General features: G+C 51.4%; 2 protein-coding genes across 2 annotated transcripts; both read right to left on the minus strand.

Moving 5' to 3' along the window:
• Positions 1-229: 229 nt before the first annotated feature.
• On the minus strand, positions 230-5,083 carry LOC34623709. Its single transcript, XM_026337148.1, has 11 exons — positions 5,029-5,083; positions 4,715-4,828; positions 4,017-4,090; positions 3,113-3,516; positions 2,889-3,008; positions 2,517-2,739; positions 2,173-2,301; positions 1,862-2,055; positions 1,437-1,640; positions 737-882; positions 230-576 (listed from the first exon to the last, which is right to left on the minus strand). The coding sequence occupies exons 1-11, from the start codon at positions 5,081-5,083 to the stop codon at positions 230-232; spliced, it is 2,010 nt and encodes a 669-aa protein (XP_026192933.1).
• Positions 5,084-13,220: 8,137 nt separating this feature from the next.
• On the minus strand, positions 13,221-16,225 carry LOC34623708. Its single transcript, XM_026337149.1, has 6 exons — positions 15,770-16,225; positions 15,298-15,506; positions 14,889-14,959; positions 14,206-14,561; positions 13,583-13,753; positions 13,221-13,349 (listed from the first exon to the last, which is right to left on the minus strand). Exons 1-6 carry the CDS (start codon positions 16,223-16,225, stop codon positions 13,221-13,223), a joined length of 1,392 nt encoding a protein of 463 aa, XP_026192934.1.
• Positions 16,226-16,796: the final 571 nt, after the last annotated feature.

Raw genomic sequence — 16,796 nt, forward strand, 5'->3', positions numbered from 1 at the left:
TGCAGCGCTCTTTGATTGATTTTTTTCGTGAAAAGGCAAGAAGGATTGGGAGAGCGACTCGCCCGCAGACCGGCGTGCAGGGATATGTGTTTCTCATGGCGCTTTCGCGGAAAAAGCCGGCTGCTGCGCTCCTCCTGAGGCTGCTCGTGTTCTTGCCTACTGCATGCACCTCCCTCCCATCCTGTGCACCAGACCAGAAGGGTGGAGGCGGCGTTGCCGCGCTGCTAGATCAGCCTGCGGCGTGTGTGAAAGGACCTACCAACATGCATGGATGCGTGACTAGCTTGTGCATGCAGCCTCGCAAGAAAGGCCACAACGCACCCCCTGCCGCCGTTGCTGCTGCTGCGAACGTAAACGCGCAACACGCTGCAGCGGAGATAGGCAGCAGCATGCTTTTGCCAGCCTCGAGGGAAGATGCCGCTGCAGCTGCGGTCGAGGCTGCCCCCGTCGACCAACGGCTCGGAAAGGCTTCAAGCAAAGCGTGCGAAGACACTAGGCGCTGCATGGCGAGGCAGCACGCGCAACAGCAGCAGTCCACGCGCATGTCAGCTTCTGACATGCTCGACACTGCCTCTCCTGCAGGCGCATCAACCGCACAGACAATTCCGTGAATCTGTCTGCGATGCAGCGACACCAACAAACAAACCCAAACCACACAGCGAAGCGCTGCTGCCCCCGAGCAGCAGCACGAGCAGCACAAGCAGCGCATTTTGAGAAAATAGTGCAACTCCCAAACCGCAAACTTCTTGCCGGAACTGCAACGTTCTTGGCATTTTCAAAAAAATGCAGTCGTCTTTGCAAGGAGCAGCAACAAGCGCTAACCCGATATCGCACGGAGGCAGTCCCCCATCGGCAGCTTGCCTCCTCCATTCAGTTCTTCTTCTGTTGGAAATGGTGACGCCAGACTCTCATACACATCCAGCAAGCCCTGCAAAGACGCTGCTGCTGCTGCTGCTGCTTCTGCTGCTGCTTCTGCTGCTGCTGCTGCTGCTGCTTCTCCTGATGCTTCTCCTGATGCTTCTCCTGCTGCTTCTCCTAATGCTTCTCCTGATGCTTCTCCTAATGCTTCTCCTGATGCTTCTCCTGATGCTTCTCCTAATGCTTCTCCTAATGCTTCTCCTGATGCTTCTCCTAATGCTTCTCCTGATGCTGCTTCTCCTAATGCTTCTCCTAATGCTGCTTCTCCTAATGCTTCTCCTAATGCTTCTCCTAATGCTGCTTCTCCTAATGCTGCTTCTCCTAATGCTGCTTCTCCTAATGCTTCTCCTAATGCTTCTCCTACGCATGCATTGTCTGTAGCTGCGTTTCTCTCCTGTCTGTCTCTGTTGGTGTCCACTACAGAAGCAGACGTTGCTGTGGCGTCTGCTGCTCCTGTCCTTTCTTCTGCAGCAGCAGGAGCAACTGTAGGAGGGAAAGCAGCAGCAAAGCGATTGCGCGTGATGGTGCTGTCGCTGTTGTTGTCAGTCCTCGGACGCTGAATGGCTTTTGCTTCGAAGTGGTGGTAGTGGCATCCCTTGTGTTGACGCCCTTGCTGCTGCTGCTGCTGTCGGATAGCAACAAGAGCAGCAGAGGGATCTAAGAACTGAGCGACGGCAGTCAGGAAAAAGCAGAGTTGTTGCTTCGCAGCCAGACGGACGCAGCTGCAAGCAGCGCAGGCCAAACAAAGCAGCAGTTGGGGAGAAAACGAGTGCCGCTATGACTGCCCGTCGATCAACCTTCTGCGCAATGGTGATGCAGCGATGCATGCCACAGCCGCTGCGGGGGAGTCTGCTCTTCTTGGACTGCTTTGCGAGCTGCTTCTCCCGCCGATGGGAGTGGAAAAATGGCTCAGCAGCACTAGCAATGACCAGCCAGCGCTTACGGATGGTTATCTTCCAGGGAACTTCTCAACGCAGGCAGAAGCGTCATGAGGCAGATGCCACCAGGGAGAGACTGCGCAGAGGCACACAGACCCTTCCCCATGGCATAGTCATCTGTTTGCACAAGTAGTGAAAGCGTTCTAAGGTTCGCTCTAGCGGCAGAAGCATTCGCTCGCTTTTTCTCCTTCTTTTCTTCCTGAAAGGCAGCACAACAAGGCCAGCTACGGCTGACAGCAACTGCAGCAGCAACTGCAGCAGCAACTGCAGCAACAGCAACTGCAGCAGCGGTGTTGTTGTCTGGCGGCATTCATACCCTGGCCAGATCAAAGATGCATGCAGTTGCCGCTATTCGCTCCCCCAACTCTGACGCCTCCACTTTCGCATTCAACACGACAGGCAGCACGCGATGCTCAACTGCCTCCACCTCCAACCCCGGAGACATCTGCAGCAGCAGCAGCAGCAGCAGGGGCAGCAGCAGCAGGGGCAGTACCACCCCCAACAAACACACTGGTTATGCAACACACAGGTTCCACAGCACGCCTTCCATGCAAACATATGCACAGCGAAAGGCGGGAATCGCAAGCGCTAATACACACGGAGTGGCAAAAACAGCACTCGAGCAAAACACGCGCGTGGCAGAAGCAGAAGCGGCCTCACTGCAGCGAGGTGTCTGATGGCGAGAGCACGAACTTCTGCATCAGCGTCTTCATGAGCCAAAAACAGCAGCTGCGGCAGCAGCAAGTGCGGTCTCAGTTCGCAAGAAAACAACTCGGAGAGCAAGTGCAGAAACGGACAGGATAGGCAGCGCAGACGCGAGCTCTCCATGCACTGACATAAACGAATTCCAACGGGCAGCAGGAACGTGAGGCGTTCAGAGGGCCTAAACACAAGCCACAAAAATAAATTCGAGATCTGCTGCTTCTCTCTGTCCGGATTGCTGGAGCAGGGAGACGGGAAGCAACGCGAGAAGGAGGAAGGCAAGAAAAGAGGCGCTGTGGACGCTTGAAAAAGACTTTCGACGCGAGTCACCTCATGTGCGTGCCAATTAGCAGGACCGCATCAGCGGCTGCTTTCCTGGTTTGCGAGTCTTCTGCTGCATGCAGCAGCCCCTCGAAAAAAGGCAGCAGCTCCTCGCAGACTTGGGTGTACCTGCGCACAAATCACAAAGAGGCCTTGTCGGTGCGAGCCGCCCGTGAGCGTCCAGTCTCCGTGCGAGCTTTTGCAGAACCACCCAGTTAAAATCCAGCTCCTACCCTCTGTCTGGATTCGCCTGAATGACGCATGCAGCAATATCTCCTCCGCGAGCGCAAAGCGCCTCTCTGGCTGCCCTGTCATCGAGGAACCCTCCGGGGGGCCCCCCCTGCAGCCTCCCCTCTTGGGGGCCCCCCCCCAACACCATTCGCGCAATCGATTTTCCAAGCGCATAAGGCACGAAGGAGAAGCTCTTCTTCGTGCTAGCAGCAGCACTGCACTTGCCATCCTGCTGGGCGTGGCAATGCTGCTGCTGCTGCTGCCGCTGCTGCTGCTGCTGCTGCTGGGGCCCCAAGCGAGCTATCTGCTGCAGCAGCTGCAGCACGTCGAGGCGCTCGGCTGCTGCTGCGCCTTCTGACAAAACTTCCACCAGTAAGTCTGCAGCCAGCACCCGCTGGGAAGCAAGCTGTCACAGAAGCACACACCACAAAACACGGCTGTGAAGAAGGCTGCGTGCGGGCTTGCAGAAAAGTCTGTGCCTAGGGAAGTTCCCCCTTTTTCCTCCGCCTCTTTTCCCCGCTGTCTGCGTCATTTCCAAGAAGAGCCACACAGGCATCACGAGGCGCACACTTTCAAACGCCTCTGCGGGATACGCTCAAATCGGAAAACTGCAATTGCAGCCCTTCTGCTCCCTTCCATAAGCCACCATACCGACAAAAAAAGCAGCCGCTGATGGGCGAAGGGACACCAGCTAGCTAGCCAACAGCTAGCTAGCCAGCTAGCTAGCCAACATGCCACCCGAAAGGGCTACCTGGCTGCTGCGCCGTAAAAATGCAGCTCGCTCTACGCGCAACACTGACTAGCAAACCTCGTAGTCAGGTTCACTCCGCCCCCCCAAGCGCTAGATGTCTGGAATCTAACTCAAGCGACACGGAGTCATAGCAGCTAAATACAAAACCGACTCACTTTGCTGCCCGCAAATCGCTGCAGGCGCTCCAGGGAGGTTTCGTCTTCCACTTTGCCATTGAATCTCTCCAGGGCTGACGCAAAGCACACACACATACACACACATACACATACACACACATGTATACACACAAGCATACACGCATACACGATCACACATACACCCATACATACATATATATATATGTATGTACACGAACACATACACACACATATTTGTACACAATCATACACGCGTACACATATTCGATCACACATACACCCATACATACATATATATATATGTATGTACACGAACACATACACACACATATACATACACATACACATATACCCTCAGCCTTTGACTGGTCAAAGTGAACACCAGTTCTTTTAAGAATCGCGAGCTGGTCCCTCCAAACCGAAAGCCCTCCCTGCCGTAACCTTGCGGCGTTAGCCCTTGAAGAATACGAAAGGAATTTGGAGCTGATGCACATCGCAAGAACAGAAAGACTCTCTTACCGAAGAGCTGACGGTTCATAATCCTTCCGACACGGTTTCTAGAGACCAACTCCGCCGCAATTCTTGCTGCTGGCGTGCGCCTACCTCTCCCCCCTCCACCCTCAAAGACAGCTTATGCTGCAGCTGCTGCTGAGAGCGCTGGTGTGTTGTTAGGAGGCTTCGTGGATTCAAGGCTGCCGCTGAGCTGCTGCTTCGACTGCAGCACTGGAGAGTCCATGCTAGGGGGACCGCTGCCAAGCAAGTATTTCCGCCGTCTCGAGGCGGTAGCAGAGCTGCTTGCCAGCGACCTTCGCATGAAACAGCGCCTCCTTCTAAGAATAAAAGTGAGCCAAATACAGACGTCCCCGTTCGCGTGTGCTGGCCTAGGCTATGGCGCTAGAAGCGGTCTTGCCATAAAGAGAAGACGGGTGTGGCACTACTTGAATCGCACATTGGCGGCTGGATTTCTAGGGGGTAAAAAAGCAACAAATGTAAGTGCCGTATCCACTACTAGCGCAGCCGCTGCATGCGCGTAAAAGGTCAACCTGGCCGTCGGCGTGGAGGGCAGCAGGGTGACGTTTGTGCATTTTATGATTTTCGAATGATATTTTCCGCTAGTTCTTAATAGTTGAGTCAAGCATGTGTAATTATAGGTCCTCACAGCCGGCAAACTGAAAGCAGCCGCTATTACGTTGAGCGCGGTACGCGGCTCACGGGTGAAAAGCTGGCTGCTGTCTTGTATGTGTTCCTGCGTCTTTCCCGCTTAAAATCAGAAAGCCAATATTACACAAGTTCTATTTCGTAAAACTACCATTTCCCTATCCCTGAAAGCAGGATGAAAATAGACCAACGGATTTCCCGTGGCGGGATCTTACTGCTTCTATAATACACTGCGACGACCCTCTTCCTAATTATCACATGCGGTAACAAACTACCGGCCCAATTTTAAGAAATTGTTCTACTTTTTTCGTTAATGCTGACACTCTCCTGCTTGTCTGCCATTCCACTATGTCCCTCAGGCAGGGCACAAGTCGGAAAATCCGAGATACTCTCTAACTTCTTGTAGAGCAGCATGTAGCTGTAGCAGCATGATGTTCTACACATAGAAACAAGCGACTGCGCTAGTTCGATTGAGCCTAGAATTCTCTAAAAACTGACTTATTCGTTTGTCTGCCTGCATATCTCGTTTGTTGCGGAGTACCGTTATCATGCTACATGAAGACGCAATGTTGTGGCCGTGTGCGCTAGATGCTTTCTGCAGCCAGGAGTCAAGGTGCGAAGTGCTTAAAGGGCGTAGATACATGCATATTTGGCAACCCTTTTCCCTTATGTCTGGAACTTGGAGGGGCACTGGCGGGGGAAAGAAGGTGCACTTGAATAAATTCTAACAGCCTTCTGTTACGTTTGCAGTAATTCAGAAGTCAACTTTCCATAAACAGAGTTTCCTCAATAGACAGCTGCAGTAGGTAGCACGTCGTGGTTCAATGCAGTGGTTCAGTTCTCCTCTCGTCCTATCTACGGACTGTAGATGCAGTGGGGTGTCAGAAGCCCCCACAATTGTTTTCTGGGGTCGATCAAATCATTTTCGTGATTTCAAAAGTCACATTATTGGACAACATACGGAAGGAAAAAGCCGTCTGGCGGTGGAGGTAGACGGCGACACTATGCCTGTTTGAGCGGCAGAGGCCGGCATGCAAGGTGATATGAACGCAACAGCTCTGTAGCTGGAAGAAACGCATGATTCGTCAACAGACAATGCTTAAGGATGCGTCGGTGGGGTTGTACGACCAGTAAAGTGTGACGGCCGCAAGGATGGCCGGGTTTCCGATGGCATCGTTAGCGTTTTGGCAATGTACGTCGCGTTTTGCTCCCCAAGACAAAGGAAACGAGTTTTCCGTGCAGAAATAATTGTTAGAGACAGAAATACTTACAGTATAACTCAAATCGTTAGCAGGTTGTCGCCAACCTGAAGGGACTACTACAGCTCATGTTGTTTAGCAGAGCCCCCGCGATCAGCGCAACAGCAAGCTAGAGAGAGCGAAGAATTCTGAAGCAGGAGAATGTATCGATAGGTTGGGATGCCACGAAATATGAAAGTTCGGCTTGCGAAAGCCTTAATGTAGACGAATAGCGTACTTATCAGTGGCAAGCAGCTTCCCAGCGACACACGTGCACCCATTGTGGAAAATTGCATCAGATAATCCGGAATTACACAAGCATACAAAAGTCAAAGAACTTGAACTGTGGGACCGGGTATATCCAAAGCAGGATGCCTGACGAGCAAAGAAGGCACATCAGGGAAGCCGAAAATGCCCTGACAGAGGCTGTGGAGCCTTAAAGGGGGCTACGATGGACATAGCCAAAGCTGGGTACCTTCCATCGGTCAACTTTGCGCTGATGCAAGCGCACATAAATGGTTCGAAATCGCTGGCGTTGTTTGTCACTGGGTTGCAAGCGGTTGTTTAAATCGGAGACGACGCAAATGTGCAGTCTGCATGTTAACTCGTTCGCGCAGTGCCTAATACTCTGGCTTGTTGATGGGCGGCAGAACGCACGAATTCGCAAGGGTGCTGCCGCTAAGTGCGTCTCTTAATTAGAATCCTGTCGTATTGACATCGTCAAATACTTTTATGTTGGACCTGCGTACCACTGCGTTATCGTGGGAATGCCAAGTGTAACCCGATTAAAGGCACACTTGGGGGCAGAGCTTCTCGCGTTCGAGTTTTGTGCGTGCCGAAGCGCCTTGAAGAAGCAGCGTTCAGCTCATTCACTGTGAGCGGCATACAATCGGGACTTCAACAAGGTGAGGTAGGGCCTTCGTGAAGGCGCCTCAGCAGTGCATCTGGGGGAGATGATTCTCAACATCCAGGCGTCATACGATTTCGGAAGAGGTCCATCGTTAGGGAAATTCAGTTGCTTCCTTAGTGTAGTCTCCTGACAGTAGGGATGGGCAAATATCAAGGAGTTGTTCGAGGTTGTGCTGGATAGTGATGAGCTGCCAGCAGGTTAGCCACCAGCTGGTCGTCCAGGTGCCGGTGTTGCTAATCTCTTGATTAGCCTCAAGCCATGTTCCTCGAAATAGAGGTTCCCACAGCACGAAGAGGAAACTGAGCGTCAGGCGGATGGCAATTTGGTAAAGAAGCGCAAAACGCAGAGCCAGACCAGCTTTTTGGGCATAACCCAGTACTGGAGCCGAAGAAGGAGGAACGTTGGCTCATTTTGTTATTTTTAGGCCCCTGAACAGGTTCGCTATGAAGCAGGGATTCTCGCTGCCACTATGAACGAAGTAATTGACGAAGTAAAGAGATCAGCAGTCTGTTTGACATTCGATTCCAACCAGGTGCCCCCGTAGTAATCCCCATTCATCCGGATGAGTGCAACAAAACGGCGTGCAACTCTTACATTGACAAACTCTTACATTGACAAACTCGAGTATACCTGTTTGGACTTGCCAACACCGCAGCCGAACTACAATGCCAAGACTATTGGGGCTTTTGCGAGCCACCCAGGAAGCGGTGGGTGGCCGTCGATTTCTACACGGACGACTACCGACTGTTCAGCCCGAGCTGTCAAGAGCACTTCCATCACCTACGGCATGCGCTTCAGCTGTTGCGAGATAAAAGGTAGTGGATGGGGCCACAAAAGTGTGTTTCACAAAAACAAGTGTGCTTGAATTTTGCTTTCGCTTGCAGGGATTGAGGCAGTTTTGTTTAAAACTGAACCATTCATTTTTGCGCACCCGAAAGGACCCTGAGAAATTCTCTGAGCTACCATATTAGACCAGAAAGCTATTACCGCAATAACGGTCCTAGCGCTGCCCCGTTCACTGATCAGCTCGAGAAGGCATACTCCATGACCTGGACGACGCAGCCTGATGTCGCATGAAGAATGCTTATTGGGGACATACCAGCACCTCCGGTCCTTGCACTGCCCAAATAAGCTCCTAACAGCTGATGCTAGTGACTTAGCTGTTGATTCTATTATCTTTCAGCATCAAAACCGAACAGCGGTATAGACTAGGGGAAAAGGAGCTCTTCACGGTGTGGTGGGAAGCAGGAAAATTGTCCGCAGTATTTGAATAGGCATCCGTTTGTAGGCCAGACAGTCCATCAGTTTTTGATGCACCTTAGGAAGGGTTTCAGGACTTTACTAGTCCTGGGGTGATTCGCTGGCGTTGGGGTCACGGTAGTGTGACTATACGGTGAAGTATATGTAGGGCATTAGCGAATTCGTCGCTGCTGAGCTCTCGCGACATTTCACTGACTTACTCTTTGAAGTTGGTTTTAACGATGCGCAGTAGATGTGCTCTCTAAGAGCATAAGCCCTCCATTCTGCCAAAATTTAGAGTGGCAGCAGGGTGAAGCACTACCACGAGTAGCATGACCAGCTGTATTCCACAACGAAGCGCCGACTTCGTCTATTTTCTCCCACAGCGTTGCTTTCGCACACAGCACATGACTATGTCTTTCAGGCCATAATGAAATTCACATCATAGTAAGGACGCTCTCACTATTCTTTTGGTGGCCCGGGTCGCATAGCGCAGCAATGGAGCATGCACTGTCATTCCTCAATCTTTGGTAACTGAGGCCTGGCAAGTCTCCTTAACCAAAGCTTTCGCAAAGCCTTTTTGCTTCTAGATAAAATATGCACTGATCTGTCTTGTGCACAATTGCTGGACTACCGAAGGTCAAGGGTCAAGATAGCGTATACTTCGTTGTCGACTGGCTCAGCGAAAATGCCCGTAGCCTCCTTTGTTCTAGTTGGGTCACGGCTTCACGAAGTCGCTTAATAATTTTCACGTAATTCCTGGGCCCCTAATGGAGTCAACAGGAACTCCATTACGCATAAAGATCCGAATTTTGTTAATGCATTCTGGCGTGACTCTCTGGACGGCCAACACATTGACATTAAGGTGACCACACAATCCACCTTGAGAAACGCGGACAGAGAGAGCACGTTAACGCACTGCACTGTAGTATTTGCAGTTTTGTGACTACATAGTTCCAGTTGTGTGTTTTGCTTTTAGCCCTCGTGCTAAGTGGGCGTATAACACAACAAACTATTCGTCTACCCACTTACTCTCTCCCATCGATGGTCTCATACAAGGAGCCCCAATCCGCTCCAGGCGTGGACCTCATGGTCCAGGGCCAGCATCTACTCTTGGCTGCAGAAATATGTGGGAAAACACAGTATGGTGCACACAAATATATTTGCAAAGCATAGGAGATACGTGCATGGAATGATAAGCGGTGGTGGATTGCTATCTGCATAGTTGGTCGTGGTGGATTGTCAGGGTGTACAAGGGGCAACAGAATGTTATCAGACTGAGACATTTGAGAGCAAGTAGCCAGAAGCTTTTGCAACCCTCTCACGGGTGTATGCTGCTAATTACCTTATCGATTTTCCCAAAGTTGGCGGTGTTACAGGTTTATCTGTACTGGTTACCTCTTAAACATTTTGAAAATCTTCAAGTCACTCGCAAACTTTGCCATAAGCAGGTGACCCGAAGGGGCCGGATTCCCCACGGGGAGCCTTGTACGTGCTGAATTTTAGGACTCTCGCTGCCGAGGACGGACACGACGGAAGTTCAAGCGAAAAGGGGTGGGGACCCGCAAGCCCAGTGGTTGACGGAAGACCAGTTGCGGGCTGTATTGCGGGCAAATTTTTGCGTAGCACTATTTGTGTTACAATGCTAGTCAATGCGAACAGAATTCCTTGCATTTCCCGGCAAGAGTACTTTCCCAGATCATACTCGACCCGAAACAGCTACGTTCATTTAGAAGTATTTTTAAAAGTTGCCGGTTGCTACTTCCAAGGTATTCACTACACTCAAATTTATGTGCACTCACTCCCAGCCATGTTGTCTCTACATGATTCTTGCTTTGAAATAGAATATGTTGAACGTGTCGGCTGTAGTGGTATGCGGATACTGCTTTTTGAGGCATGGATATACTGCTGAGCTAGTGGGTATTTCGACACTCTTTTGCCACTTACTTGTCTTCTTTGGTTGCAGATTTTTCACCTACTTTGGTGATCGAGCGATAATGGGCCATCAGGCGGCCACCGTCGTGTTTGTTTGATCCGCCGTACGTTGCTTGCCAGCATATGTGTCCTTCTTTCCTTCTGTTCCACTTCAGCGGTTGACGCATCTATTTTGTGCTTTTCATTTCGCACTTTTTTTTGGGTTCTCTGGCTGCGTGTATGGTAGAGATGGGGTGAGAAGCCATCCGCCCTCCTGCATGTGGTTGGTTTCGATCAACAGAGAACAGGGCAGGAGAGCGCGCGCTTTGAAACAGGACAGGGTTGAAGGGGAAGGTTCAGCGGACCAAGCTACATCTAGACACGTTCTAATGCATAAAATCTATTTGATGCAGCAAATTGCTTGGGTATAGATACTTGGTTTGGCTGTTCAAATGTCTTTTTCATTCGAAGGATTGTTAGCTTACCACGCTAGGTTGTGTGCGTGTGGGATGAATGCAATGTACAACTAGCTAGGAGTGCTCCCAGTTCTAGGAGGTTGCAGTATCGCGCATGCTAGCTGTCTCTATTCCCACAGGTTGGAGCCCTAAGGACTCTTAGGTGTGAAGTGTAACGATCTATCCGAAGTCTAGAAAGACGCTTGAGTCCAGACTCAAAATAAATTTGATAGAGAATAATCGAGGATTTTTTCACCAAAACTTCATCCTTCCTGTGCCCGCGCCTCTCAGGGTTATGATATGAGGCCATAGGGACAATGAGGGTCTGCGTAGCTGCACCCTCTCGGTATCCGAGCATTTACAGCTTGTTGCACTTACCACTTGGCGAATACGCATGCAATATGTTTTCGTATCATTCCAGGCTAACAATTCTAGGCAATAAACACGATACAGACATAGCCAAAATCAAACAGTCACCTGCTTACCAATTTAAAACTAAATTTAGTCAGGGCAGTAGAAAGTACCATGGTACTGCTTTTCCTGCACAAGAAAGATATGGCCTGACCCGTCACATGCAAAGTACATGATCCAAGCATTAAAACATCCCAACAGTGCTATGCATATAATGGAATAATGGATGGCCAATGCAGTGAACACGCAGCGAATTCTTGATAAAAGTTCAGCGTATACTTTGTGTGTTTGTCTTTTAACGCCGTCGGGTGCAAACGCAGGGACGCCCTTCCACGCCAAGCGAACAGGAGAGATCGCAAGGCAGCGTGTGCAACATATGCGAGCACAGAAGTAGCTCCCTCTATTTTTTAATTGGGTCATTGGATCGAAGGCAGCACCTTAGTTTCTATCTCAAATCCCTTTTCTGCTGCAAGCGCGTTTGTTTAAACCTGGTTCCCAAGATCCTCCCGAGCATTCGAGAAATCGCAAGGGTACAGCAACAGAAGCACTCAGCAAGATGCAGTTACGGTAGCAGTATCCAAAAGTTTGTATTACCGCATATTTACCAATTCTAAAATCGAGGTTCCTCTGGACGTAGCAGTAGCACCAGCAGCAACAGCAATGATATCAGATAGCACAACAAGAGCAAAAGCAAGTAGAACAACAGTTGTAGCATGAAAGAATATTTATTGGTACGCTGCTTCAATAGATCTGGCGAGTTTGTTGCTACTGCTGCTGCCACTGCTGGTGAAGATGCCAGTGCTGCGGTTCCGCTGCCGCTGGTAGGCAGCAGCGCATACGAGGGGTAGTTGCAAACGCAGTAGAAGCCGTTGCATTTGCAAAAAAAATTAAGTGTAGAGGCGTTTCACGTTTCAGTACCTTGCGGTCGTATGTCTCTGATCCTGCGGTAGCCTTGGGGGTCACCCGCAGCCCCCGACGGCGGTGTCTGTGTCTGCTAGTGCTGCTGCCTCTGCTGTTAACAGCTGAAATTTAATGCAGCTCACGATGCCTCTGCGCAATTATTAGGCTAAACTCACCCTGCTACTGTCTTCGGAACCACCAGACATCGTGGCCGGCATTGTTGTCGCCTCCACTCCTGTTGCTCGACTAGCCGTTTTCACAGATCAGCTTGCTGTGCTAAAGAAGCACCTGAAGCCGCGATAAAAACAAGAACGAGAGAGGTCATTGAGCGGAGGGACGCACAGAAACCTGAAGCAGCCGCGGCATTTGCACACATTGGCGCTCTTGGCATCCAACAGCTGTAGCCATCAAGGGGAACCGTGGGTGTGCTGATGGAGCCCCTCCAGCAGCAGCTGCTGCAGCAGCAACGAGACCAAATCCTGTTGCAGCAGGCCTCTGGATACTCCATTGGTGGGGAAGAGTCGGCCATAGGGGCCACTAAAAGTGTTGAGCAGAAGCAGCATGTGGCGCTGCAGCAGCAGCAGGAGCTGCTCACACAGCAGCACCAGCAAGCAGGCAAGCAACTTTTCTTTCACCCATCTCTACCCGGGATACTTCCATAAACTTTGCAAAAGGAGGGGGGAAATCTGGGGTCCCTAGTGTGCACTGCTTCGTTGGCAGCAGTGCCTCTACTGCTGCTGCCTCTGCTTCACTTGCCTCGCTTGCTGTTGCGCCTGACGCTGCCCCCAGAAATTCGCTGTGCCGGTGATGCTACAGGAAACTACAGCTGGCAGCAGTATCCTCCCGTATGGGACTGCAATGGTGGGTGCCCTTCGGTTGCAACAACACCAATGCTGCAAGGGTCAGCTGGGGGCCCCTCTACGGCAGTATATGGGGATAATTTAGGGCCTGTTTACTGGACAAGGCCGTTGGATACGCCTTTTGTACCAGTTTCGTACTATAGTCTGCCCGTCCCTAGCCCCCTGACTGTGTCTCTAGCTGCTCCTGCAGCACTAGCAGCCACCGCACTGCCGGCACAACAGCAGGTACTTCCACCGTTGCTATGTACGTCAGCTACTGCCCCCACCTACCTACCAGTATCGCCTAGAGTAACCCTTGGAGACTCCCGGCCACAACGGCGACAGCGCTGGTGCTGCTGACTGCTGCTCCTGCCTCACTGCATCGCCAAAATCACAACACCCCAGATACTCCTCTGACGTAGCCTAAAGTCAGGAGCAGCACTTTGCAGCGAACAAAATTCCAACTTTTTTCTTTTGTCAAAAACGCCTTTAGGACACCCTGGGAGGGCGCTTAGTTCGCTTGGTGTTCCCGGTGACTAACAGCAGGGACTGCGTCTTGCCAGCAACAAATACTCTTGTCGTAGAACCCGACAGAGGCACCAATGAAAGGCAACACTCTCCTACTCTTCTGGTGCTGTTGTTGCTGTTGAGGCTGTTGTTGCTGTTGAAGCTTCTGTTGTTGCTGTTGAAGCTGCTGTTGTTGCTGTTGAGGCTGCTGTTGCCGTTGAAGCTGCTGTTGTTGTTGAAGCTGCTCTCGAGGCAGACAGCAGAGCTGTGTGATGCCGTATGTCATAGACTCGTGGGGCTGCAGTTGCAGCACCCGCTGGAACGGGGAAAAGGAGCTGCTGTCTTCTGTAGGGACATGCATCACGAAACATGGGATGCAATTCTCTGAAAGCGTTTGTTGAAGTGCTCTTTCACGGAGATGGTAGACAAATCGGTGCATGAAGAGAAAGTGCTTACCGTCAGTGCGTAGTTGCCACACTTCACAGCCCCCGTGGCAGCAAGCAGCTAATAGGAAGGGGCCCCCTGTCACGCTCTCAGAGGAACCCCAAGTCCATCTTAGCCTCCAGAGGCCTCCAGAAGCCTCAACTTCGTAAAGGGGATGGTGGAGCTTCCGCAAGTCAAAGCAACGAATGTGGCCATCGTAGCTGTAGCAGAATGCAGAGAAGCACCAAACGCAGAGGCACAGGCAATGTGTCGTGGGATTCGCAACATGCTTCTTAAAAGCAAGAGTCGGCCTTCTACAGGAAAACGATTGAGCCCGCGCAAAGAGCCTCTCGAGCAGAAAATCTCTTGCCTTCCAGAGAGAAGGAGCGAGGGGGATGTCGGAACGAAGGACACCGAAGTAACTCCCATGGAGTGCCTCCGGGTGCACTCTCCTTGTAAAGAGGGGAAACTCTCCGTGCTGCTCCTGCTGCTGTCGAAATTCCCCTCTGCTGCCGCAGAGCGGCAGCCGTCTCGGATATCCCAGAGACGCAATTTGCAGTCGTCAGCTCCTACACTCATTTTTGAAATACATGCAAGCCGAGCTTACGTACAAATAGAGAGGGAAACATGCCACAGAGGGATCTGCTTAACAAGGATATACAGGCTGGTCGCACTAACAAAAATTGCCAGCTGCTGAACTCACAAATCAAGAGACGCACACACCAATTCATGGCGGCCTGCTGCCAGTTAGATGCTGCCGCCTTTATGATAGCAGTGTGAGCAAGAACACAGAGCTAGGTGCTGATTTTTCGCCTCTGCAGGTGAAGGTGTGTGTCAATATATGTACATATAATATATATACATATATATGGTATGCATACAAAGGATTGGCTTACCCGTGGCGATGAGGTTGCCATTACAATGCGGACTGACCGCAATAGTCCATGCCTCTGCGTCATGAGCCTTCCTGAAGGAGCAACAGCAGACGCACATACACGCCTTCACACAAAGAGGCAATAGATAGGGTAGGGACAGCTCATAGTGTAGCGGAAGCAACAGAGAACGTGAAAAAGTGATTTACCGGAGCGCAGCTAGCAGCCTCATCAGACGAGGTAAAGCTCACCAGACAATAGACAGGAACTGTAAATCGGATATTACAGCAGCACTGCCCTCCGAGCAAGTGACTGCAATAAATCTGCAGTGGTAGAAGACGCAGCACAAACAGCACTGGAGCTCGACACAAGAACAGCAGCGGCAAGGTTGCACATGCAGCCCTATGCAGCATCAGCAACCAGCGGAACGTACTGCGCCTGATTGTGAAGTGCATCGAGAGAAAGGCCTATTTGGTCTCTCGTTGGATCAGACAGCACGGGAATTTTAGCGGTGTGCGTGCAGCTTAGGCTGCTGCCGCTGCTTGACTCCTCCGACCTGGGCTTCCCAGTCACCCTATATGCATGCAAAGCGCAGTCGGAGCCAATGACAGCCAGCGGCGCCTCAAACTCGTCATGACACAGCTGCAGGCACAGAAATAGCAGCATCGATGGAAATGTTGGAAACGCAGCAGCTAAAGTAACAGCTAAAGTAACAGCTAAAGTAACAGCTAAAGTAACAGCTAAAGTAACAGCTAAAGCAGCAGCTAAAGCAGCAGCTAAAGTAGCAGCTAAAGTAACAGCTAAAGTAACAGCTAAAGTAACACCTAAATCAGAAGCTACAGCAGCAGCTAAAGGTGTTTCAGCGCTTTTCGTGGCTTTGCAAATCGAGGCTGCCGGCAGCCCACCGAGAGTCCGTTATTGCGAGTGCAGCAGCTGTAGCAACACTGAGCACCGCCGCACAGCCACCGCACGTCTAGACAGCCGAATGCGTCAGTCGAATGCTGCAGAACTTCTCTGATATCCAGACTTGGTGCTGCTGGGTGCCCCCGCGGAGGCTGAACACTGTAAAAGGAGAGGCCCCCCGAGCGAGATCTTGTTGACTCGTCGAACTGGTACATACCAACTACGAAGACGTCATCGCTGCATGCGTTGCTGGCGGTGCTGCGTCCAACAGGGGATGCGGCAGTCGGCGACTCCCCGGCTGCAGTGTTTGCTGTTGCAAGGAGGCGGAAACGCAAAGCAGCAGAAGCATGCTGACTCCACGCCTCAATGGAGTCCGGTGTGTAGGGGGCTTTAAAGGAGGCAAACACATTCGGAGGGTCGGCAGCAGGGGCCGTCGCGCCTCCAGCAATCGAAGCCATGCGCAAGACACCTGCAGGGAGCTCCAAGCCGGCACTGGGGGAAAGACCTTAGAGCAGACGGAAGCGAGGCTTGAAAGGAAGGCTTAAATGCAGAAAAGCTCGCCAGTAAAGCGGCAAACATCCAGACTGCCTCCGGGGTAAAGGCTTTTTGTGGGGCCCCCCTCCCGTGGGTTGCAGCAAGGCTTGTTCGGTGCCGAGGCGGCTGCGCCTTGTGACCAGCCAGCGTTCCGCACGGCGTGCGGACAGGCCGTATTTTTGGAATATAAAGTTCGAAATAGAATTAAGGAGGTACCTCCTCTCGTTTTATTATTTCGAGAGATCCTGGAGCCACAGCAGTGCAGAGCAGCAGCAGCAGCAGCAGCAGCTAGTGGCGCCGCTGGCGGTGCTGCTCAGACACGCGGGCGTTGCCGACTGAACCAGCGGCCTCCAAATCCTTTCCCGTTCTTCCTTCTCCGTCGGCCTCTTTCCTTTCACTTCTTTCTAAGAAGCCTAAATTGAATAAAGAGCTCCTATCTTGCTCGGATCAGCAGCAACAAACGCCTGTCCCATATGTCTCCAGTCTACGCAAAAG

Source organism: Cyclospora cayetanensis, unplaced genomic scaffold (genome assembly GCF_002999335.1).
Source record: "Cyclospora cayetanensis isolate NF1_C8 unplaced genomic scaffold, CcayRef3 CcayRef3_contig_168, whole genome shotgun sequence".
NCBI classification, from domain to species: Eukaryota; Apicomplexa; class Conoidasida; order Eucoccidiorida; family Eimeriidae; genus Cyclospora; species Cyclospora cayetanensis.